At 40.7% G+C, this 26,225-nt stretch overlaps 1 protein-coding gene across 3 annotated transcripts in view; it reads left to right on the top strand.

Annotated features, from left to right (window-relative positions):
• The first annotated feature begins 2,562 nt into the window (after positions 1-2,562).
• The window catches only part of LOC133665481 (thymocyte selection-associated high mobility group box protein TOX-like), a 75,074-nt gene continuing 51,411 nt past the window's right edge, over positions 2,563-26,225 (top strand). For all 3 annotated transcript variants that reach the window (XM_062070789.1, XM_062070788.1, XM_062070790.1), the window contains exon 1: positions 2,563-3,061. In XM_062070789.1, the coding sequence (XP_061926773.1) occupies positions 2,957-3,061 (105 nt within the window). In that variant the 5' untranslated portion in view covers positions 2,563-2,956. The remainder of the gene's footprint in view (positions 3,062-26,225) is intronic.

Genomic DNA, 26,225 nt, shown 5'->3' with positions numbered 1-26,225 from the left:
TAGTAGGTCTAACGACAGGTAGTAGCTCTAACGACAGCGACAAGTAGTAGGTCTAACGACAGGTAGTAGCTCTAAAGACATCGACAAGTAGCTCTGACGACAGGTAGTAGCTCTAAAGACATCACTAGTAGTAGCTCTAACGACAAGTAGTAGGTCTAACGACAGGTAGTAGCTCTAACGACAGCGACAAGTAGTAGCTCTAACGACAGGTAGTAGCTCTAAAGACATTGACAAGTAGTAGCTCTAACAGGTAGTATCTCTAAAGGCATTGACAAGTAGTAGCTCTAACAACAGGTAGTAGCTCTAAAGACATCGACAAGTAGTAGCTCTAACGACAGGTAGTAGCTCTAACGACATCGACAAGTAGTAGGTCTAACGACAGGTAGTAGCTCTAAAGACATCGACAAGTAGTAGCTCTAACAACAGGTAGTAGCTCTAAAGACATCGACAAGTAGTAGCTCTAACGACAGGTAGTAGCTCTAACGACATCGACAAGTAGTAGCTCTAACGACAGGTAGTAGCTCTAAAGACATCGACAAGTAGTAGCTCTAACAACAGGTAGTAGCTCTAAAGACATTGACAAGTAGTAGCTCTAACAGGTAGTATCTCTAAAGACATTGACAAGTAGTAGCTCTAACAACAGGTAGTAGCTCTAAAGACATTGACAAGTAGTAGCTCTAACAGGTAGTATCTCTAAAGACATTGACAAGTAGTAGCTCTAACAGGTAGTAGCTCTAAAGACATTGACAAGTAGTAGCTCTAACAGGTAGTAGCTCTAAAGACATCGACTAGTAGCTCTAACAACAGGTAGTAGCTCCAAAGACATTGACAAGTAGTAGCTAGTGATGGGTCCGGCAACACCGATGCATCGGCGCATGCGTCGAGCTCATAGAGCGATACCCTGTGTCGGTGCGCGTATCGCTTTTAGAAAGTCACGTGACCGAACACGAGCTGTTTTGGTCACGTGACCGCTCATGAGCTGTTCTGGTCACGTGACCGCTCATGAACTGTATCGCACTGACGCCTGCGCGTCAAACTGTTTATTAGGAAGCGGCGCAGTGCGTGTTGTTGCACTGTTGCTTGTTGTCACTGTCACTCAAAGTTGCATTTCAAAATTACACAGAATAAATGTGTTTATTTTGTTTAGAATTCAGATGGGTTTGATTTGGTGCGCGGCATATATTGGCTGTGCGGCGCACGGTGTGCGCGGAGGACGCTTGAGCACTGCGCAATTGCGCAGGCGCGCACCTTAGAGGGAAGGTTGCTCACAGGGCACAGAGGAGGCGTCAGTGCGATACAGTTCGCGTATCGGTCACGTGACCAAAGCAGCTCATGATCGGTCACGTGACTTTCTAAAAGCGGTACGCGCACCGACACAGGGTTTCGCTCTATGAGCTCGACGCATGCGCCGATGCGTCTGTGTTGCAGGACCCATCACTACTGTTACTAGAGAAGGTACAGGAATGACGGCGTGGCGAAGTTGGTAGCGTGGCCGTGCCAGCAATCAGTTACTGGGGTTCAATCCCCACCTTCTACCATCCTAGTCATGATACATGTTCACATTATTTGACTGTATCTAAAAAAGATAAAAATATATTTTTATTTAAATGAAGATATGAAATAATCCTAAATGAAATACAATGACTTGGTTTATATTATTGTATATACTAGGTCATCAAATCAGTGTCAGTTGAGTCGGTCCATAGGTTGCCTGTAGGGATTTTTAATGTCCAGCAGATGTCAGTATTTAGTGACACAGTATCGACACAGTATCAATACAGTTTTGCAATGTGTCGAAACGCTTCATGAGGCCTCATCAACCCATCACTAGTAGTAGCTCTAACAGGTAGTAGCTCTAAAGACATCGACTAGTAGCTCTAACGACAGGTAGTAGCTCTAATGACATCGACAAGTATTACAATGACATCAACAATTCTCCAGCACAGACTGGATGGCAAGGCAGGTTTAAATAGCAGCTGGCTGATTGACACCAGGTGTGGCCAGGTGCCAATCAGCCACAGCTGAGGGAAAACAGTGCTCAGGGAGACAAGCAGGAAACAACCAAAATAAAAGCGCTAACAGGAAATAAAGACAAACACAGAGTAAAAACTAACACATAACCAAACTGTCAGGGACAAGCCTGACAGTGCATATGTCAACTGAAAGTATTTTAACTACACTATTTGATTTGAATTGAAATTTGATTGATGATTGTTATATTTTAGTAATTTAATTTGAATTATGATTATTTTTTTAGGATCTTTTTATTTTGCCTTCTTGTAATTTTCTGTAAAGCACTTACAATGTCCTAGTGTACAAATTGTGCTCTTCAAATAAACTTGCTTGAGGAAGCAGATGGCCACTCAAACACTGAGGTCATTGTCTTTATGCTCTATTGTGCTCAACTGTTTGCCTGAATAGAACTGTTATAAAAATGCTGAGAGTTAAAAAAAATATTTATTTGGTGAGCTTCTCAAAATCCCCGGTTAAGCTGAAAAAAAAATGGACAACGATGCTCTTATTTTGGTAAGCCATGCAATTTCCGCATCCGTGAAGGCTAACACCGGTGCGCTTGACGGCCAGGCTCTTTGTAGGAGTGTGGAGCAAAGAGCGGGACTTCCAGCAGCAGCACGCCGACAACACGCACCCACACGCCGCAGTGCAGCAGCCTTACAGCCGCTTCTCTTCTGCTACAACAAAGGGGAACTTTTCAAGTGACTCTTTTTATGAGGGCGAGTCTGTTTTTGTACCGGGTAGACGTCACCTTTTTGGAGCATGAGAACCAGCGTGGAGCGCATCCTTCCAACTTTGTAAGCCCGCTTTTTGCCTTCATTTCTCGGCTTCACCTCCACATTGGTACCCGGAGAGGCTGGCGGATGTGTCAAGGACTTCCACCTTTGTTGAAAAAAACAATAATTGCTAAGTAAGGCTAAAGAAGGAGCCAGGGGATAAGTAGATGGATGTGACACTTTACCCGCCTCCCCCGCAGCCCCTGGCCGCCTCAGAGCACACCAGACTGGGGCAGCTCTCCTACCCCGAGCCGCCGTTTGGAAGCAACAAGGTAGGACCAGGAACCTTCTTGTGGTACTTATTGTCTGCAGATGAAAGTCACCTTTGTGTCCCCCACACTTGAATTAACTGTCATCTGTCTTGCCCTGTCAATTAAATGCTAATTAATTGCTTTATTGGGCTGAAGTTCATTAAAGCAGCTTCCATGATGTCCTTACAGTAACACATTATAATGCCAGGATGAGGACATCAGCTTTCAACAAGATATGTCCAGTTGGCTTCCTCCAACAACCACACTTTGTTAACTTGTCTCTGACCACAGACTTTGGTCTCTCTCCATCCTGGGGTCAGAGGTCACGGTCACCGACTGTTCGGGTTAGGCTGTAGGGCAGTAACACATCTGCCTGCCTGGCTTAATGAAAAGTCTAAAACCTCCTTTAAAAGTAGTAATTCACCATTATAACACCATTATCTTCCTGCAAATGAATGAGACAATAACAACTTTCAACAGAATATTTTCTAGCGACAAACATAAAACTGTCATTCATCTTTTCAATTGAAATAGTCCACTAATGAGGATATAAGCCACACCCACTACCTTTTAGAAGAAAATAATATTGTGCCTTTATATAAGCTGCACTGGACTATAAGTCGCAGATATATACGTTGTGAAATGAGTTATTTACACAGAAATATTTTGTAAATGTTTATTTACATACCTTAATTGTTTCCAAACGGTGTCTGTAACACGGCAGTAAAACGACCAATCAAACAAAACAGAAGTCATGGTCATGGACCCACTAGCTGTGCAAGCTAGCTCTCCAATCAGCTAAACAGACTCAATAACTCCACGCTGACGTTTTGGTGAATTTACTGAGGAATTTCCGAAACTGAAACAATACAAAAAGAATGCCATTGTAAGTTAAAGGCCTACTGAAATGAATTTTTTTTATTTAAACGGGGATAGCAGATCTATTCTATGTGTCATACTTGATCATTTCGCGATATTGCCATATTTTTGCTGAAAGGATTTAGTATAGAACAACGACGATAAAGATTGCAACTTTTGGTATCTGATAAAAAAAAGGCTTGCACCTACCGGAAGTAGCGTGACGTAGTCAGTTGAACATATACGCAAAGTTCCCTATTGTTTACAATGATGGCCGCATGAAGTGAGAGAGATTCGGACCGAGAAAGCGACAATTTCCCCATTAATTTGAGCGAGGATGAAAGATTTGTGGATGAGTAAAGTGCAAGTGAAGGACTAGTGGGGAGTTGAAGCTATTCAGATAGGGAAGATGCTGTGAGAGCCGGGGGTGACCTGATATTCAGCTGGGAATGACTACAACAGTAAATAAACACAAGACATATATATACTCTATTAGCCACAACACAACCAGGCTTATATTTAATATGCCACAAATTAATCCTGCATAAAAACACCTGCGTGTTTGTTATGCTAGCTCCTAGCTCCTCTGCTAGCTCCTAGCTCCATAGAACACGCCAATACAATTCAAACACCTGATCAACACACACAATCACTCAGCCCAAAAGACCGTTTACCTAACCCAAGGTTCATAAAGCTTATATATTTTTAAAAAGTTACGTACGTGACGCGCACATACGGTCAAGTTATCGAATGTTTAGCAGCCAAGGCTGCATACTCACGGTACCTGATATTCAGCTGGGAATGACTACAACAGTAAATAAACACAAGACATATATATACTCTATTAGCCACAACACAACCAGGCTTATATTTAATATGCCACAAATTAATCCTGCATAATAACACCTGCGTGTTTGTTATGCTAGCTCCTAGCTCCTCTGCTAGCTCCTAGCTCCATAGAACACGCCAATACAATTCAAACACCCGATCAACACACACAATCACTCAGCCCAAAAGACCGTTCACCTAACCCAAGGTTCATAAAGCTTATATATTTTTAAAAAGTTACGTACGTGACGCGCACTTACGGTACGGTACGTGTTATGCTAGCTCCTAGCTCCTCTGCTAGCTCCTAGCTCCATAGAACACGCCAATACAATTCAAACACATGATCAACACACACAATCACTCAGCCCAAAAGACCGTTCACCTAACCCAAGGTTCATAAAGCTTATATATTTTAAAAAAGTTACGTACATACGCAAAAAAAAGCCAAAGCTGCATACTCACAGTAGCACGTCTGCGTCTTTGTCATCCAAATCAAAGTAATCCTGGTAAGAGTCTGTGTTGTCCCAGTTCTCTACAGGCGTCTGTGTATCCAAATCAAAAGTCCTCCTGGTTAGAGTCTCTGTTATCCGAGTTCTTCCATCTTGACTGCATCTTTCGGGAATGTAAACAAAGAAGCGCCGGCTGTGTACTGTTGTGGCTGACTACGTTCGAAAAATACGTCCATTTCGCACCGACAACTTTCTTCTTTGCTTGCTTGGCTTCCTTCTCCATAATGCAATGAACATGATTGAAACAGATTCACGAACACAGATGTCCAGAATACTGTGGAATTATGAAATGAAAACAGAGCTTTTTCATATTGGCTTCAATGTGGAAGGCATACCCGTGTTCGTCGGGCTACGTCACGCGCATACGTCATCCTCAGAGGCGTTTCGAACCGGAAGTTTAGCGGCAAATTTAAAATGTCACTTTATAAGTTAACCCGGCCGTATTGGCATGTGTTATAATGTTAAGATTTCATCATTGATATATAAACTATCAGACTGCGTGGTCGGTAGTAGTGGGTTTCAGTAGGCCTTTAAAGGCCTACTGAAATGATTTTTTTAAATTTAAACGGGGATAGCAGATCCATTCTATGTGTCATACTTGATCATTTCGCGATATTGCCATATTTTTGCTGAAAGGATTTAGTAGAGAAAATCGACGATAAAGTTCGCAACTTTTGCTCGCTGATAAAAAAAAGCCTTGCCTGTAGCGGAAGTAGCGTGACGTCACAGGAGCTAGTATTCCTCACAATTCCCCGTTGTTTACAATGGAGCGAGAGAGATTCGGACCGAGAAAGTGATGATTACCCCATTAATTTGAGCGAGGATGAAAGATTCGTAGATGAGGAACGTTACAGTGAAGGACTTGAGAGGCAGTGCAGGACGTATCTTTTTTCGCTCTGACCGTAACTTAGGTACAAGCTGGCTCATTGGATTCCACACTCTCCTTTTTATATTGTGGATCACAGATTTGTATTTTAAACCACCTGGGATACTATATCCTCTTGAAAATGAGAGTCGAGTACGCAAAATGGACATTCAGTGCCTTTTATCTCCACGACAATACATCGGCGAAATGCTTTAGCTACGAGCTAACGTGATAGCATCTTGCTTTAACTGCATATAGAAACAAAAGAAATAAACCCCTGACTGGAAGGATAGATAGAAAATCAACAATACTATTAAACCGTGGACATGTAAATACACGGTTAATGCTTTCCAGGCTGGCGAAGGTTAACAATGCTGTGCTAACGACGCCATTGAAGCTAACTTAGCAACGGGACCTCACAGAGCTATGCTAAAAACATTAGCTCTCCACCTACGCCAGCCAGCCCTCATTTGCTCATCAACACCCGTGCTCACCTGCGTTCCAGCGATCGGCAGAAGGACGAAGGACTTCACCCGATGCGTTTGGCGGCCCGGAGACATAGGAAGTCAAGGTGAGGTCGGCGGCTAGCGCGGCTAGCGCAGCTAGCGCTCCAACAAAGTCCTCCTGGTTGTGTTGCTGTAGTCCGCTGCTAATACACCGATCCCACCTACAACTGTCTTCTTTGCAGCCTTCATTGTTCATTAAACAAATTGCAAAAGATGTCCAGAATACTGTGGAATTATGAAATGAAAACAGCTTTTTGTATAGGATTCTATGGGGTACCATAACTTCCGTTATACTGACTTCGTCACGCGCATACGTCATCATACCGCGACGTTTCAGCCGGATATTTCCCGGGAAGTTTTAAATGTCACTTTATAAGTTAACCCGGCTGTATTGGCATGTGTTGCAATGTTAAGATTTCATCATTGATATATAAACTATCAGACTGCGTGGTCGCTAGTAGTGGCTTTCAGTAGGCCTTTAATAATACTAACACACTCGTAAACTTGTTAGCATAGCTTGATTACATGACAACAACATGTACAAATATGCATGAAAACACTCCTACAGACATCACACATAGGACGCTTTAGTAAGTAAGAATTGTTTTAGACATATTGTAAAACTTACAAACGTTCCTTGGAGTGATGAATGAAAAACGGCCTGGATGCTTATTTCCGGTTTGCGGCATTAAAACAGGAAACACATTTTCAACACGGAATACCTGCAGTGAGCGACCTCGTCCAAAAGAGGGCGCCACAGCACAAACAATGACAAACCAATTCAGTCCTCTGCTTGGGTTTATTTAATGCAAACTATTGGACACAAAACATTATGGGCGTTAGCAAGAAAAAAAAATCATAAATTAGCCGCTGCGGTTTAAAAATGTAAGAATAAAGTAGCGGCTTCTAAATGTACTGTAGTCTTTCTTTGCATGCTCTAACATCCCTGGAATAAACCTATGCGGACACCATTCCTGGTAATATTTATCAAATGTAGGGATGGGTTCCGAAATTAGTACTTTTATAGGCAGTGACTGAAGTCCGGGTGTGGAATCATGTCAAATCAAACAGTGTCATATTTCATGTGTTCCGCTTGCAGACTAAACAATGAATCAGTCGGCCAAACTCCCACTAACTAATGTTGCAACTTTTAACGCCAACAAAGCAAGTATGCTTGGTAGAAAACACTCAAACATAAACCAAGGCTCCACACTTCCAAACATGTTAGCTTGATGCTAATTTACCTTGGATTTTCTGTAGGCAGGCTACTATTAGCATTAGTGATTTTACATGGCCACTGTGAACGTTGTCTGTGTGTGTTGGCCCTCCGAGGAGGTGGCGACTTCCTGGTCCAGGGTGTACCCCGCCTTCCTTGTCCAGGGTGTACACTGCCTTCCTTGTCCAGGATCTACCCTGGCCAGGGGGTACTCCTCCTTCCTTGTCCAGGGGGTACCTCTCCTTCCTTGTCCAGGGGGTACCCCTCCTTTCTTGTCCAGAGTCTACCCCGCCTTCCTTGTCCAGGGTGTACCTCTCCTTCCTTGTCCAGGGTGTACCCCGCCTTCCTTGTCCAGGGTGTACGCCTCCTTCCTTGGGTCCTGTTTCCTAAACAGGAAACAGGACCCAAATATTTTTGAGCAACGGGAGGGAGACGCTAACAGCCAATCGGGTAACAGTGTCAACTACTAAGTTTGGTTGCGCCGTCTTTCTGTCTGGCTGTGGATTCTCTGCATGGAGTGAGGAGAGAAACTTGCTACGTCAACTCGCACAACTGCCACCTAGTGTCTCAAAACTGCAACTAGCTTCCAATTTCATGCAATTATTTTACCACCAAATATCTTCTCCACTGATACATAGCAAAGTTGCTAAGTTGAAACTGTATTACTGTATTTGTCGGCAGGCTTAATATAAGTCATAAAAAAGATCAATAATTATTGATATCAATCAATATACAAAAACTTATATCGTGATACACTTTTCAGCCACATCGCCCAGCCCTAGGATTATTTTTATATAAATATTATTATTAAAATTAAAACTACAACTAAGATGAACATTTACGATCACACAGTTGGCGTGTGTTGTGCACAATACTTATAGTATAAACACTATGTAGGGCGCAACATAAAAAAGCTACTTCCTAGTTGGACAACGTACCATCCACAGTCTATACAGTACTGCCATCATACCATCCACAGTCTATACAGTACTGCCATCATACCATCCACAGCCTATACAGTACTGCCATCATACCATCCACAGCCTATACAGTACTGCCATCATACCACCCACAGCCTATACAGTACTGCCATCATACCATCCACAGCCTATACAGTACTGCCATCATACCATCCACAGCCTATACAGTACTGCCATCATACCATCCACAGTCTATACAGTACTGCCATCATACCATCCACAGTCTATACAGTACTGCCATCATACCATCCACAGCCTATACAGTACTGCCATCATACCATCCACAGCCTATACAGTACTGCCATCATACCACCCACAGCCTATACAGTACTGCCATCATACCATCCACAGCCTATACAGTACTGCCATCATACCATCCACAGCCTATACAGTACTGCCATCATACCATCCACAGCCTATACAGTACTGCCATCATACCATCCACAGCCTACACAGTACTGCCATCATACCATCCACAGCCTATACAGTACTGCCATCATACCATCCACAGCCTATACAGTACTGCCATCATACCATCCACAGTCTATACAGTACTGCCATCATACCATCCACAGCCTATACAGTACTGCCATCATACCATCCACAGTCTATACAGTACTGCCATCATACCATCCACAGTCTATACAGTACTGCCATCATACCATCCACAGCCTATACAGTACTGCCATCATACCATCCACAGCCTATACAGTACTGCCATCATACCACCCACAGCCTATACAGTACTGCCATCATACCATCCACAGCCTATACAGTACTGCCATCATACCATCCACAGCCTATACAGTACTGCCATCATACCATCCACAGCCTACACAGTACTGCCATCATACCATCCACAGCCTATACAGTACTGCCATCATACCATCCACAGCCTATACAGTACTGCCATCATACCATCCACAGCCTACACAGTACTGCCATCATACCATCCACAGCCTATACAGTACTGCCATCATACCATCCACAGCCTACACAGTACTGCCATCATACCATCCACAGCCTATACAGTACTGCCATCATACCATCCACAGCCTATACAGTACTGCCATCATACCATCCACAGCCTATACAGTACTGCCATCATACCATCCACAGCCTATACAGTACTGCCATCATACCATCCACAGCCTACACAGTACTGCCATCATACCATCCACAGCCTATACAGTACTGCCATCTGATGTCTGACGGACAGCACAGTTATCATAATCAGCTCATTCTTAAATCTTACATTAAAAAAGTTATTGTCGCACAATTAACATTTATTGACACACACAAAAGTATGGAAAATTGGTACCGTTGAGTACGGGTATGGATTCCCAGGTACCTTGTGAGCAGTAGTCATATGCCACTCTGGGATTGAAGAACTTCAAGGGGAAATGCACTTTTTCTGGAATTTTGCCCATCGATCACAATCATTATGAGACACAATCATTATGAGACACAATCATTATGAGACACAATCATTATGAGGCACAATCATTATGAGACACAATCATTATGAGACACAATCATTATGAGGCACAATCATTATGAGACACAATCATTATGAGGCACAATCATTATGAGACACAATCATTATGAGACACAATCATTATGAGACACAAAAAGAGGAAAGTTTTTCTCTTTTTTCCGCTTTCTAAGATGGTCTGGTTGTAGGTGGCTAGCTAGCAATCAATTCTCCCTCTAAATCACTTTAACAAGGCATTCAAAAGCCAACAATACTGTATTTAGCTTGTGTAACATGTATAATAACCAAACTGTACAACATTGTTATTGTAAGAGTGAACACCGAGGAACTATTTTCCTAGCGTACTAACACATCGTTGTGCTACGGTATTAGCCGTAGACGGCAAGAGATAAGCTAGCTTCTACATCAGCACAAAACATATTTGAGTTTGTAACACACAACACTGTGATAGTACACCAATCTGTACTGAGTGAAAAACATGATCATATTACAGTATGTGTCAAGTATTATTTCATCTTTTGTTTGTACACAGCCAGCCAGACAGTGTGTGTAGTGTAGTTGTTATAACACACATGATGTGTATAATGATCAATATTCAAGTGTAAATCACTTGATAGACAGTGGCAAGGGACCTTTTTTTCCGGTTTATTTAAGTAAGCACTCCATTTTTGTCGAAATAGCATGGCTTCAAATAGCACATTCTGCAGCTTGGAGTCACTTTCACCTCACTCTCTGTCTGCTCCAACGTCTCACTCTTCCTTTCTGCTCACTTATAGAAGTAGCAGTTCATCCTCAGTATATTCATCTTCAAAAACATAAGGTTGTGAATGCTTATTAGTCCAAAAATAGTCGTCTTTGTGGTTTGTTACCAAGTCTGCCATGATTAGAACAAACATGTGTTTGTTTTCCGGAAGTAGGAACACATTTGTGTGCTGCTATGGAAACTGAAATCAATGCGCAGAGGAATTAGCTCGGGCAATGATTAAAATGATCAAACTATGGTAAATATTGTACATATTGTTATGAAGGCGTCTGTTACTACATTATATATATACTTGCAGTGTGTATATTGTACATATTACATATTGTTATGAAGGTGTCTGTTACTACATTATATATATATACTTGCAGTGTGTATATTGTACATATTACATATTGTTATGAAGGCGTCTGTTACTACATTATATATATACTTGCAGTGTGTATATTGTACATATTACATATTGTTATGAAGGTGTCTGTTACTACATTATATATATACTTGCAGTGTGTATATTGTACATATTACATATTGTTATGAAGGTGTCTGTTACTACATTATATATATACTTGCAGTGTGTATATTGTACATATTACATATTGTTATGAAGGTGTCTGTTACTACATTATATATATACTTGCAGTGTGTATATTGTACATATTACATATTGTTATGAAGGCGTCTGTTACTACATTATATATATACTTGCAGTGTGTATATTGTACATATTACATATTGTTATGAAGGTGTCTGTTACTACATTATATATATATACTTGCAGTGTGTATATTGTACATATTACATATTGTTATGAAGGCGTCTGTTACTACATTATATATATACTTGCAGTGTGTATATTGTACATATTACATATTGTTATGAAGGTATCTGTTACTACATTATATATATACTTGCAGTGTGTATATTGTACATATTACATATTGTTATGAAGGTGTCTGTTACTACATTATATATATACTTGCAGTGTGTATATTGTACATATTACATATTGTTATGAAGGTGTCTGTTACTACATGATATATATACTTGCAGTGTGTATATTGTACATATTACATATTGTTATGAAGGTGTCTGTTACTACATTATATATATACTTGCAGTGTGTATATTGTACATATTACATATTGTTATGAAGGTGTCTGTTACTACATTATATATATACTTGCAGTGTGTATATTGTACATATTACATATTGTTATGAAGGTGTCTGTTACTACATTATATATATATACTTGCAGTGTGTATATTGTACATATTACATATTGTTATGAAGGTGTCTGTTACTACATTATATATATATACTTGCAGTGTGTATATTGTACATATTACATATTGTTATGAAGGTGTCTGTTACTACATTATATATATACTTGCAGTGTGTATATTGTACATATTACATATTGTTATGAAGGTGTCTGTTACTACATGATATATATACTTGCAGTGTGTATATTGTACATATTACATATTGTTATGAAGGTGTCTGTTACTACATTATATATATACTTGCAGTGTGTATATTGTACATATTACATATTGTTATGAAGGTGTCTGTTACTACATTATATATATACTTGCAGTGTGTATATTGTACATATTACATATTGTTATGAAGGTGTCTGTTACTACATTATATATATATACTTGCAGTGTGTATATTGTACATATTACATATTGTTATGAAGGTGTCTGTTACTACATTATATATATATACTTGCAGTGTGTATATTGTACATATTACATATTGTTATGAAGGTGTCTGTTACTACATTATATATATATACTTGCAGTGTGTATATTGTACATATTACATATTGTTATGAAGGTGTCTGTTACTACATTATATATATATACTTGCAGTGTGTATATTGTACATATTACATATTGTTATGAAGGTGTCTGTTACTACATTATATATATATACTTGCAGTGTGTATATTGTACATATTACATATTGTTATGAAGGTGTCTGTTACTACATTATATATATACTTGCAGTGTGTATATTGTACATATTACATATTGTTATGAAGGTGTCTGTTACTACATTATATATATACTTGTACATATTACATATTGTTATGAAGGTGTGTGTTACTACATTATATATATACTTGTAGTGTTTATATTGTACATATTACATATTGTTATGAAGGTGTGTGTTACTACATTATATATATACTTGTAGTGTTTATATTGTACATATTACATATTGTTATGAAGGTGTCTGTTACTACATTATATATATACTTGTACATATTACATATTGTTATGAAGGTGTGTGTTACTACATTATATATATATACTTGTAGTGTTTATATTGTACATATTACATATTGTTATGAAGGTGTCTGTTACTACATTATATATATACTTGTACATATTACATATTGTTATGAAGGTGTGTGTTACTACATTATATATATACTTGCAGTGTGTATATAAAACGTGGATGGAGGGTTTTGAAGTTGTTTTAGATACTTAGAAGGCTACAACGGTGACTCCATTAGACGTATCCTACAAGCGTTTCTTTATCAAGTGTAAAATCCCCCCTTGTCTCTCATAATAATTGTAAACAATAGGCACAATTACTTTAAAGTGAGTTTATAGTGAAGTACTATCCCAGCAAGCACAAGACAATAAAACAACGTTGAGAACTCGTTGAATTAATTGAGCAACTAAACATAACATTGAAACAACATGCTTTTTGACCATGTTTAATCCATGTTATTTTCTGACGTTGATTTAACATTGAAATGTAGTCATTTCCCAACCAACAAGGTGGATCCCACGTTAGACTTCAACATTGTGTCAATGTACAAATACAACTATTTGGCAAGGTTGTTTGAAAGTCAGTTTTAAAGGACATGTACGTTACATCGATGTCTTGTCCCCGCTGGGATGCTACAATGCTATAAATATGTTCCTAGTGGACTTTAGCGGGTGCAAGAACTTTTATTTCTCTCCAAAGCGCATAAAGTGCGACCACTAAGGAATGTAACGGAAGTGTGCTCACGTGTTATTTCTCTCTTAGGTGTGTAACTAATATGTGTGGACCCCAAGAGGGCCACTGTGGAATGGGCACAAGTGGATGCAATGACAAACCAGGACGCGGCAACTGGGCATTAGTCGGCCTTGACCTGTGACCTCAAGATGTGCTAATTAATGGACTGTGACATATTTACCGTTATAGTGTTGGTCATGGCTGTTATTCTGGCACATGCACCACAAAGGTATGCACTCGGGTGTTGTCACTGAGTGTTTGTTTCAGAGAAAGGTATAGAGATGGAAGATAGGCCGTGGATGGAGAGGCAGCAGCGTGGTTGGGGGTAGGGAAGGAGAGAAAGAGAGAGAGCTAAAGAAAAAGAGTGAGCGAGAGGCTTGTTGGGGGTAGGGATGTTGCAGATGAGTGTAGTTGTAGTGGGGGTGGGGTTTGTACTATATTTCTCTCTCTTGATTCATGGCTCTGTCGGCCTGATAGACCACATCAAATTACCGTGCACAGAACATAGAGGGAGGCCGGGAGAAGAAGGAGACAAATCAGGGAAAAAACTCAAGGCAAAAGCCAGCCAAAGCAGAGTAAGGTGGTGCAAAAAGAACAGAGAGGTGTGGCCTCCAGATGTGTTCTTGGGAAGATGCACTGCCACTTTGCTGGAGTGGAGAACACGCTCTGCACCACTACAAGTTCCACCAAGGAGTGGAGAACACGCTCTGCACCACTACAAGTTCCACTAAGGAGTGGAGAACACGCTCTGCACCACTACAAGTTCCACCAAGGAGTGGAGAACACGTTCTGCACCACTACAAGTTCCACCAAGGAGTGGAGAACACGCTCTGCACCACTACAAGTTCCACCAAGGAGTGGAGAACACGCTCTGCATCAGTACAAGTTCCACCAAGGAGTGGAGAACACGCTCTGCACCACTACAAGTTCCACCAAGGAGTGGAGAACACGCTCTGCACCACTACAAGTTCCACCAAGGAGTGGAGAACACGTTCTGCACCACTACAAGTTCCACCAAGGAGTGGAGAACACGCTCTGCACCACTACAAGTTCCACCAAGGAGTGGAGAACACGCTCTGCATCAGTACAAGTTCCACCAAGGAGTGGAGAACACGCTCTGCACCACTACAAGTTCCACCAAGGAGTGGAGAACACGCTCTGCACCACTACAAGTTCCACCAAGGAGTGGAGAACACGCTCTGCATCAGTACAAGTTCCACCAAGGAGTGGAGAACACGCTCTGCACCACTACAAGTTCCACCAAGGGGTGGAGAACACGCTCTGCATCAGTACAAGTTCCACCAAGGAGTGGAGAACACGCTCTGCACCACTACAAGTTCCACCAAGGAGTGGAGAACACGCTCTGCATCAGTACAAGTTCCACCAAGGAGTGGAGAACACGCTCTGCACCACTACAAGTTCCACCAAGGAGTGGAGAACACGCTCTGCACCACTACAAGTTCCACCAAGGAGTGGAGAACACGTTCTGCACCACTACAAGTTCCACCAAGGAGTGGAGAACACGCTCTGCACCACTACAAGTTCCACCAAGGAGTGGAGAACACGCTCTGCATCAGTACAAGTTCCACCAAGGAGTGGAGAACACGCTCTGCACCACTACAAGTTCCACCAAGGAGTGGAGAACACGCTCTGCACCACTACAAGTTCCACCAAGGAGTGGAGAACACGCTCTGCACCACTACAAGTTCCACCAAGGAGTGGAGAACACGCTCTGCACCACTACAAGTTCCACCAAGGAGTGGAGAACACGCTCTGCACCACTACAAGTTCCACCAAGGAGTGGAGAACACGCTCTGCATCAGTACAAGTTCCACCAAGGAGTGGAGAACACGCTCTGCACCACTACAAGTTCCACCAAGGAGTGGAGAACACGCTCTGCATCAGTACAAGTTCCACCAAGGAGTGGAGAACACGCTCTGCACCACTACAAGTTCCACCAAGGAGTGGAGAACACGCTCTGCACCACTACAAGTTCCACCAAGGAGTGGAGAACACGCTCTGCACCACTACAAGTTCCACCAAGGGTCACGTGTCGCGACCCTACGTCCGAGGAGCAGGACGTCTGCAAGCCACCTTCCATGGTTTGAGGAAGAGACCTAGATCTACTTTTCAACTGTATCCTAGAGTGGTGGATGGCCTACAGGACACAAGTGCTTTTAGTTAAAGGCCCTGAAGACTAGATTTGACACCAACACAGTGTATAAAATATCTGGGCAAGCTGACTTTTATCCCACATAATACAAATATGACAAACATAGGATTGATGGTCTTAGAGTCAGCTGCGGGCGCACATTACAGCAGTTTTAAAGTCGCTGCATTGGCTCCCCGTCCGCTTCAGGGTCGATTTGAAAGTTGTAATATTAGTTTTTAAATGTCTATCTTGTCTATCTGACCTGTTCTTGCCGTATCAACCCTGAGGTCCTCTGGCACCTTTTATCCTTACCAAAGGGTTTATGGTATTATTATTATTTTTATTTATTTTTTGTCATAAAGAAATACAATCATGTGTGCTTACAGACTGTATCCCTGCAGACTGTATTGATTTATATTGATATATAATGTATATATTGTGTTTTTTATGTTGATTTAATTTTAAATTTCTTGTGCGGCCAGGTACCAATCGGTCCACGGACCGGTACCGGGGGTTGGGGACCACTGCTCTAGAAAAGCGCCAACAGTACTCTGTTTACCTGACTATTAACCAAGTATTAGCAACATTGTTATTATAAGAGCTAACGCCTTGTCACAACTAGCTTATGCAGCTATTGACATACTGAGCCGCTGAGCTGCTGCGTCGCCTCTGAGTTGGTAAAAGTACATTCCAGGTTATAAACCATGCCTATCACTTGTGTAGGAGAAAGTTGGGACTATAAACCGAGAGATTGAAATTCAACATCAACAACAATTCATTTGCACCCTCAGGAGCAAGGATTATGATGAATTCATCATCTGAATGGGGAACACATGTCTTCTTGTGCTGAAAGATACAAACATCCCATTATCGTCAGCATGCCAGTGGGAGCAGACATTGTACAGTACGAGATTGTTTTATAATGTTGTTTAGCCCATCATAAAACTGCTACATGATGCTTGGTGTTTCACTAGAGCTGGAACTCTTATCACTCTAAAACTTGTAGCTCATCCTCCTCATATTCAGGCTCAAAAATGTTGGCTTTTTGTTGTTATTGAAGTAATTAGCAAAGGTTGTGAAATGATTACATTAGGAATGTACCCGTTACTACAGTATTTTTATCGTGTTCTGTTTGTGTTGTGTTGTGTTTGCTCGGTTCTCGTATTATTTTAACCTGCCCATTGTACAGCACTTTGGCTACCCCTGTGATAAATTTTAAATGTGCTTTATAAATAAAGTTGATTTGATACAGTACATAAATACCTACAGTGTGTATATAAAATTGATGGAGGTTGTTGGATGTTTTGTAGAGCGCCGAGATCGAATCCACATTTTCTGCTTTGTTAGCCGCCCATTGCTAGTGTTTATTTACAAGTTAGAATGCAAAAAAAAAAGAACGACATCACATAAGGATTGTGATTCAGCCCAAAAAGTGCAGTTCCCCTTTAATAATAGAAAGCTCATTTAAGATCTAACTTATTATTATTATTATAATTGTTGTTGTTGTTATTATTATTATTATGTACCGTAACAAAAGAAGACATTTTAGTTTTGCCTTCAGAAATGCTTGGAGACAAACTGAGTGTTCCCAAAGTTGTACAAGTCAGAACTCAACCACAAACCCTTTAAAGTCGCACAAAACTCCAACCTCAATTGCTATTTAAAAATGTTTTTTAATGACATTTATTCCAAAATAAAGCGCAGTCTCAACAAGGTGTGTCTTATCAAAACTAGTGCGAAGAGAAGAAGACTAAAGATCCAAATAGCAGGCGCTAAACAGCGTGTGTGTACTATTAGTGTGCGTGTTTACCAAGACTGCGTGTGCAACTGATATCCAGTGCAAAAGTGGTGCGGACCGTTTTCTTAAATTATTTTATTTGCGTGTACGAGGAGGCGTTCACCATGGAGACACTCAGTTACTGCCCATTCATCTTATCATGTTTTGCTATGTTGTCAAACATGCAGCAGACCACTTTTTATGGGCATTTTACAAGCGGTCCTGCATGCAGGAACCAACTTTTTTTTTAGCTCACTACAGGTGCTGCAGTTTCCTTCCATTTAGTGCTTTCTAACCGGAAGTAAAGTGGCGTTTCGTCTTCTAGCCTTCCATAGCGTTCCTACTCGTATGGATTCCAGCAACGTTAGTTAGTTTTACAATATAACTAAAACAATTCTTTCTTACTAAAGCGTCCCATGTGTGATGTCTGTAGGAGTGTTTTCATGCATATTTGTACCTGCTATCATAATGCAATGATGTTAGCGTGGTTAGCATTAGCTAATAGTCTAACACATTTACGGTCTGTGTTCGCATTATTAACTTACAAAAACATTATTTTTGTATTGTTTCACTTTCACAAATTCCACAGTAAATTCACCAAAACGTCACCGTGGAGTTATTGAGTCTGTTTAGCTGATTGGAGAGCTAGCTTGCGCAGCTAGGGGGTCCATGAACATGACTTCTGTTTTGTTTGATCAGATGTTTTACTGCCGTGTTACAGACACCATTTGGAAATAATTATAAATAAACATTTACAAAATATTTATGTGTAAATAACTAATTTCACAATGTATTTATCTGTGACTTATAGTCTGGTGCGGCTAATATATGGGAAATGTTTTTTTCTTCTAAAATCTAGTGGGTGTGGCTTATATACCGGTGAATACGCTACATGTTCCCATTCCTTGGATTCATACACATTCAATTCCAATAGGGAGCACGTCTCACCAGAACACCGACTTTTTTCAGGCGGCTCTTACGGGGTTCCCTGTGGCGTTTGCTACACCTGTTAGCGGCAGAGAGGCTCGTAACTCAAATTTTCGCTCACAACTTAAAGCACAACAATTAGCCATTCAAAATACTCTATTTGAATGGACAGCGCAAATTGTGTTGTTGAAAAATGTATACATTTATTATTCCTATGTGAACACACACACAAAAGTATGTAAAGTTGGTACTGTTGAGTACCAATACCCATTTTTATAGGTATCGGTAATTGGTACAGTCCAAATGTGAAAGGTGTGTCATTTCTTTTGCCTTTGATGCAGTAAACATGACGTTGAGCAAAAAGTAGAGTAGCAGTTAAGAGTGGATTAGTTAAAGGACGTAGAAGGTACATTAGAGTTTTGCCAGACCTAATATCACTACCAGCAATGCATTTGTTCAATGTTGTAGTACAGGAGTAGTACCCAGGCTGCTTCTTCTTTGGAAACATCTTACATGCTTGTAAACACAGCACATGTAGAGGACAGTAGTCGTCTATGTGAGCCAGCTACAGTAAGTGTGTTGCTGCCATGTCTGGCTACATGGTAGTCCTTGGAGGACCGGAGACGTAAACATTCTAGCAGTAGGAGGAGTCGTAGTACTATTAGTAGTACTCAGTGTGAGTTGAATGAGGTGCTATGTAGTATAAATGCACATGTAAGACTACCCAGGACATGTAAAGGTCAATGGCAATGATGCAGACTGTCGAGGCGGAATAGAAAGACGGAGAATTCCCGACAAATAAAACCTCAGAGAAGAGTTGACCTACTGGAAGAAAAGAAGAATGCTGAGAAAGAAGGTTTCTAAAATCTAATAACTCCAAGAGAAGGGCTCCAAATAGAGCATTGGCACAGACACAAGACTAAAGAAACAACTCTGAGTAATATCAGTTTTACAGCTAAATGTTCTCCACTCACAATCGTCTGTGCCCTGATTGACAGGAGACTCACTTGTCTTCAGTCGTCTGTGCCCTGATTGACAGGAGACTCACTTGTCTTCAATCGTCTGTGCCCTGATTGACAGGAGACTCACGTGTCTTCAGTCGTCTGTGCCCTGATTGACAGGAGACTCACTTGTCTTCAGTCGTCTGTGCCCTGATTGACAGGAGACTCACTTGTCTTCAATCGTCTGTGCCCTGATTGACAGGAGACTCACTTGTCTTCAGTCGTCTGTGCCCTGATTGACAGGAGACTCACTTGTCTGTGCCCTGATTGACAGGAGACTCACTTGTCTTCAATCGTCTGTGCCCTGATTGACAGGAGACTCACTTGTCTTCAGTCGTCTGTGCCCTGATTGACAGGAGACTCACTTGTCTGTGCCCTGATTGACAGGAGACTCACTTGTCTTCAGTCGTCTGTGCCCTGATTGACAGGAGACTCACTTGTCTTCAGTCGCCTGTGCCCTGATTGACAGGAGACTCACTTGTCTTCAGTCGTCTGTGCCCTGATTGACAGGAGACTCACTTGTCTTCAGTCGTCTGTGCCCTGATTGACAGGAGACTCACTTGTCTTCAGTCGTCTGTGCCCTGATTGACAGGAGACTCACTTGTCTTCAGTCGTCTGTGCCCTGATTGACAGGAGACTCACTTGTCTTCAGTCGTCTGTGCCCTGATTGACAGGAGACTCACTTGTCTTCAGTCGTCTGTGCCCTGATTGACAGGAGACTCAATTGTCTGTGCCCTGATTGACAGGAGACTCACTTGCCTTCAATCGTCTGTGCCCTGATTGACAGGAGACTCAATCGTCTGTGCCCTGATTGACAGGAGACTCAATCGTCTGTGCCCTGATTGACAGGAGACTCACTTGTCTTCAGTCGTCTGTGCCCTGATTGACAGGAGACTCACTTGTCTTCAGTCGTCTGTGCCCTGATTGACAGGAGACTCACTTGTCTTCAATCGTCTGTGCCCTGATTGACAGGAGACTCACTTGTCTTCAATCGTCTGTGCCCTGATTGACAGGAGACTCACTTGTCTTCAGTCGTCTGTGCCCTGATTGACAGGAGACTCACTTGTCTTCAGTCGTCTGTGCCCTGATTGACAGGAGACTCACTTGTCTTCAATCGTCTGTGCCCTGATTGACAGGAGACTCACTTGTCTTCAATCGTCTGTGCCCTGATTGACAGGAGACTCACTTGTCTTCAGTCGTCTGTGCCCTGATTGACAGGAGACTCACTTGTCTTCAGTCGTCTGTGCCCTGATTGACAGGAGACTCACTTGTCTTCAATCGTCTGTGCCCTGATTGACAGGAGACTCACTTGTCTTCAATCGTCTGTGCCCTGATTGACAGGAGACTCACTTGTCTTCAGTCGTCTGTGCCCTGATTGACAGGAGACTCACTTGTCTTCAGTCGTCTGTGCCCTGATTGACAGGAGACTCACTTGTCTTCAATCGTCTGTGCCCTGATTGACAGGAGACTCACTTGTCTTCAGTCGTCTGTGCCCTGATTGACAGGAGACTCACTTGTCTTCAGTCGTCTGTGCCCTGATTGACAGGAGACTCACTTGTCTTCAATCGTCTGTGCCCTGATTGACAGGAGACTCAATCGTCTGTGCCCTGATTGACAGGAGACTCACTTGTCTAGGCTAGAAACTAGACGGATGTAGCAAAGTTTTAGCAAGTCTATGATTTCCAGAAGTTGAAAAGGTTCCTTATCACACCTTAGGCCATACCTCACTCCAAGTTTGTACATTTTGAAGCATCAATGCTGGAAGAGCAGGTGAAAATGTGAGGACTGAGCTGAAAAACTTATGCAAGTCGCTATTGATTAGATCTGGAACACTTTTGCAACCAGTTCAATGACTTGTATATATTTAATTGTCTTTCTATTCTGTCATGCGTCACATCAATTTTTGAGTACAATTAAGTTTCATATCCGTGTATATGCAAATGACTTGCTAAGCAATCGTAATTCCGATATAGCTAGTTGTGTGCGCTAATATCCACGTAGCTCAGTCTGTCATTATTTGGTAAATGTCATCAAGTTTAATGTTGAATATCTTCAGGAAACCTTGGTAACGATCAACAGCACAGCAACGTAGTAGGGATGTGCCCACACTCATCAGTATCGATCCATTTTCTTGAAAAACTACGTGGTCCACCGTGGCCGATTAAGGACTTTCAACAAAGGCCGATCCCTTCTGAGAAATTTTGCATTTATTTTTAGTCCCCCATAGAGGTGGAAATCCTTGGGCACATCTTTATTCCATTACGATTACAATTCAAGAGCTACGATTCCATTAAAAATCGATTATAGATGCATCTTTAATTGATTTATACTGATGCAGTTTTACATTTCTTTTTGTTTCCCTAAATAGACATTCATCACTTGCAACTTTTATAAACAGTTTATTTGTAATAAGAAACCGTTGAATTAATTCCCATTACATTTATTGAATTCATGGAAATGTGTGGAAAACCTAAAGTAAAGAAGCTGGTCGGGGCTCTCGATCAGCATCTTTATTTTATAACTGTCTTACTTTATATACAGGAAATAGAAAATAGATTATTCACGTTTACTAATCGATTTTACAATCGGCCATGTCCAAATTGTGAAGCATCTAAAAATCGTTTATTTCCGCCAGCTACCAGCTAATTGTGCATCCGTGCATCCGTAAGTTATTAATAATCACCTCTATTATGAAAAATAAACTGATGTTCTTAGTATCTTAGGTGTCATTATTGAGTATCATTATCAAGTATTAGGACCGGGCTACATATGGTACAAGCCAGGCGAAGTCATGCTAATAGCTAAGCTAATCACGAAGCTAGCTAGAAACAACAGAAGAAATGCGTGCTGAATAAACTAAGATGTGTTGATACAAGTCACAGCACAAAGTTGCTCAGACAGTTTTATGTACCGTATTTTTCAGAGTATAAATCGCTCTGGAGTATAAGTCGCACCGGCCGAAAATGCATAATAAAGAAGGAAAAAAACATATATAAGTCGCACTGGAGTATAAGTCGCATTTTTTGTGGAAATGTATTTGCTAAAAGCCAACAGCAAGAATAGACATTTGAAAGGCAATTTAAAATGTGTAAAGAATAGTGAACAACAGGCTGAATAAGTGTACGTTATATGAGGCATAAATAACCAACTGCTATGTTAACCTCACATATTATGGTAAGAGTCCTTCAAATAACTATAACATATAGAACATGCTATACGTTTACCAAACAATCTGTCACTCCTAATCGCTAAATCCCATGAAATCTTATACGTCTAGTCTCTTACGTCAATGACATCAATAATATTATTGGATATTTTACGCTAATGTGTTCATCATTTCACACATAAGTTGCTCCTGAGTATAAGTCGCACCCCCGGCCAAACTAGGAAAAAAACTGCGACTTATAGTCCGAAAAATACGGTAATAAAGGAAACTTAGGAACTGGTATAAATAGTGTGCTTACATCATAATAAGTAATAAATACATTGAAACATTTACAGTTGTGATCAGTATCAGTATTGGTATGGTTTGATGATGGCTATTGGAATGGGCAGCATAAGTCCCTGATGGGAACATCCTTACATCATACTGAAGTCCTCCTCTTAGGGACTATCAGAATAATGTTCATCATCAGCATTGTCCACTTTTCTATTGGACAATCCAAGTGTGTCTTAATCCTCCCATGTGTCCTCTCTCAATCACTGGAGTCACTTCATAGTAGATACAGATATATGGTCTCCCCACACCCAACAACAACAAAAGCATCTTATTTAAAGCATGAATGTTCTGCTAATCCTCCACTCTTTATGCCAACTCTTCTATGTGACAGCCTGTAATTCTACTGTAGGCTATAATCATAGATGATGCTCAAGATGGCTGGGCTGTAGCCATGGCAAGTAGCCAGAGTAGAAATAGGATTAGCCACTCTACTATGAAAGTAAATGACAGTAAATCTAGCAGTGGAATGTCAACTATCTTTCCTAAAACAACTTGCATTTGTTGTAAACGCATAGAGACACACGGCTTCAGTCAGCTCTGACATTGCTTGTGCATATTTCTGTACACAACTATACCTCAACCATCTTATACCCTTTCAGTATTTGTATCAGTTATGTTCAGACTGGATGCAATATATATATATATATATATATATATATATATATATATATATATATATATATATATATATATATATATATATATATATATATATATATATATATATATATATATATATATACACACACTTCATAATGGGATTAGTGGACTAATGGCCAAGATAGTGGATGACTAGTTGACATCCATCAACAATCAATTCCACTTATTTTCCATGTTCTTCCAGGTTATAAAATGCATAGCAGTCTTTGCTAGGTAACCACTATTGTAAACAAACTTCAGGTTACAGCAGGTGTTGTGTTTCTCAAAAAGGTTTGTTATGTCTTCTCAGTCATGTACTTTTCACATTTTCCTTTAGTCAGACAATATTTCCTGGATGCTAATCACACATGGGTCTGTTTTGACTTCAGGCCTGGTTGGGGGTCACGCTCTTTATTCATTAGAGCAGAGGGTTGGTCAGTCACAGCTGCTGACCTCACCTCCTTTTGGTCCTAAGTGTCACTATTTCAGGTGAAATGAACTTGAGGTTTACAGTATATTTGTCAAGGACGATGGTGATCATGTCCACAGGTGAGTGTGAGGGTGTGGCTGAAAGGATGCAGAGCTGGCCTGCCAGGAGGACCAGATGGAAGGAGATGGAGGGCTGCCAGAAGAGACTCATTATTACAATTTCATTTCCAAAACAAACATATTGCAATCAAATCATGTAATGCAATCACTGATGCGTGTGCATGAGAGTTAAAGTACCAATGATAGTCACACACACACACGAGGCGTGTCCTCTGCTTCGCCCCCTGGGAGCTGAGGGGAGCAGTGGGCAGCAGCGGTGGCCGCGCCCGGGAATCATTTTTGGTGATTTAACCCCCAATTCCAACCCTTGATGCTGAGTGCCAAGCAGGGAGGTAATGGCTCCCATTTTTATAGTCTTTGGTATGACACACAACCTACCCATCTCACTCTAACCACTAGGCCACTGAGCAGGTGTGTGTGTGCTATTAGGACAACAACCGGATCCTTTCTTCAAAACTAAGTCTGATTCTTTTGATACGGACTTTAGTTCATTAGCACTGTAACTGTGGTTAAATATTAATTAGTAGGGCTGGCAATCTTTGGGCACTACATGATTATGATTACGATATTTATATTATACGGTATTTTTAAATGTGCTCATCATTTTCCAAAAGTACTTATACTGACAGTTTTATTTCAAACAAACCCCACCAAATAACACATTCAAAATGATGTACTTTGCAGAAGAAACACATTTGTAAATAAGTGTACCTCAAGTACAAATTAAATGTGCATATGAAAGCAACATAAGCATTATAAATGGAGTAATATGGCAGAAAATAAATAACATGAATAAATACAAATAAAATATGAAAGGGTGTATTCATATCATACACAAGCAGCCAGGGGTCTGATAGCTGCCATTTTGTCGCCATTTGGTGGCCAACGAAAGTACCGCAACCGGGAATTATACTAGCAATTAAAACAGCACAGCATTTACTTCTATGGCCCAATCCAAACAACCTTCCCTAGTCATGGTGCGGGAAAAAAAATAATTAAACAGCACAAAAAGTCAACGAACATGGCCACACAGAACACAACATGCTCATCGAACTCATTGGACATTTTAATAAACGTCCAATCAACATAAAATAAAAACAATTCAAATCACGCCTACTGAAATCCATTACAAGGGATGATGGGAAAAATGCAAAACACTCATTCCACACTTATATATATATATATAACCCTAACCCTATATATATATAAATATATATACCATATTTTTCGGAGTATAAGTCGCTCCGGAGTATAAGTCGCACCGCCCGAAAATGCATAATAAAGAAGGAAAAAAACATATATAAGTCTCACTGGAGTATAAGTCGCATATTTTGTGGAAATGTATTTGATAAAAGCCAACAGCAAGAATAGACATTTGAAAGGCAATTTAAAATGTGTAAAGAATAGTGAACAACAGGCTGAATAAGTGTACGTTATATGAGGCATAAATAACCAACTGCTATGTTAACCTCACATATTATGGTAAGAGTCATTCAAATAACTATAACATATAGAACATGCTATACGTTTACCAAACAATCTGTCACTCCTAATCGCTAAATCCCATGAAATCTTATACGTCTAGTCTCTTACGTCAAT

Source organism: Entelurus aequoreus, linkage group LG14, assembly GCF_033978785.1.
Source record: "Entelurus aequoreus isolate RoL-2023_Sb linkage group LG14, RoL_Eaeq_v1.1, whole genome shotgun sequence".
Classification (NCBI taxonomy): Eukaryota; Metazoa; Chordata; class Actinopteri; order Syngnathiformes; family Syngnathidae; genus Entelurus; species Entelurus aequoreus.
This window is presented reverse-complemented; position numbering and strand designations above follow the sequence as displayed.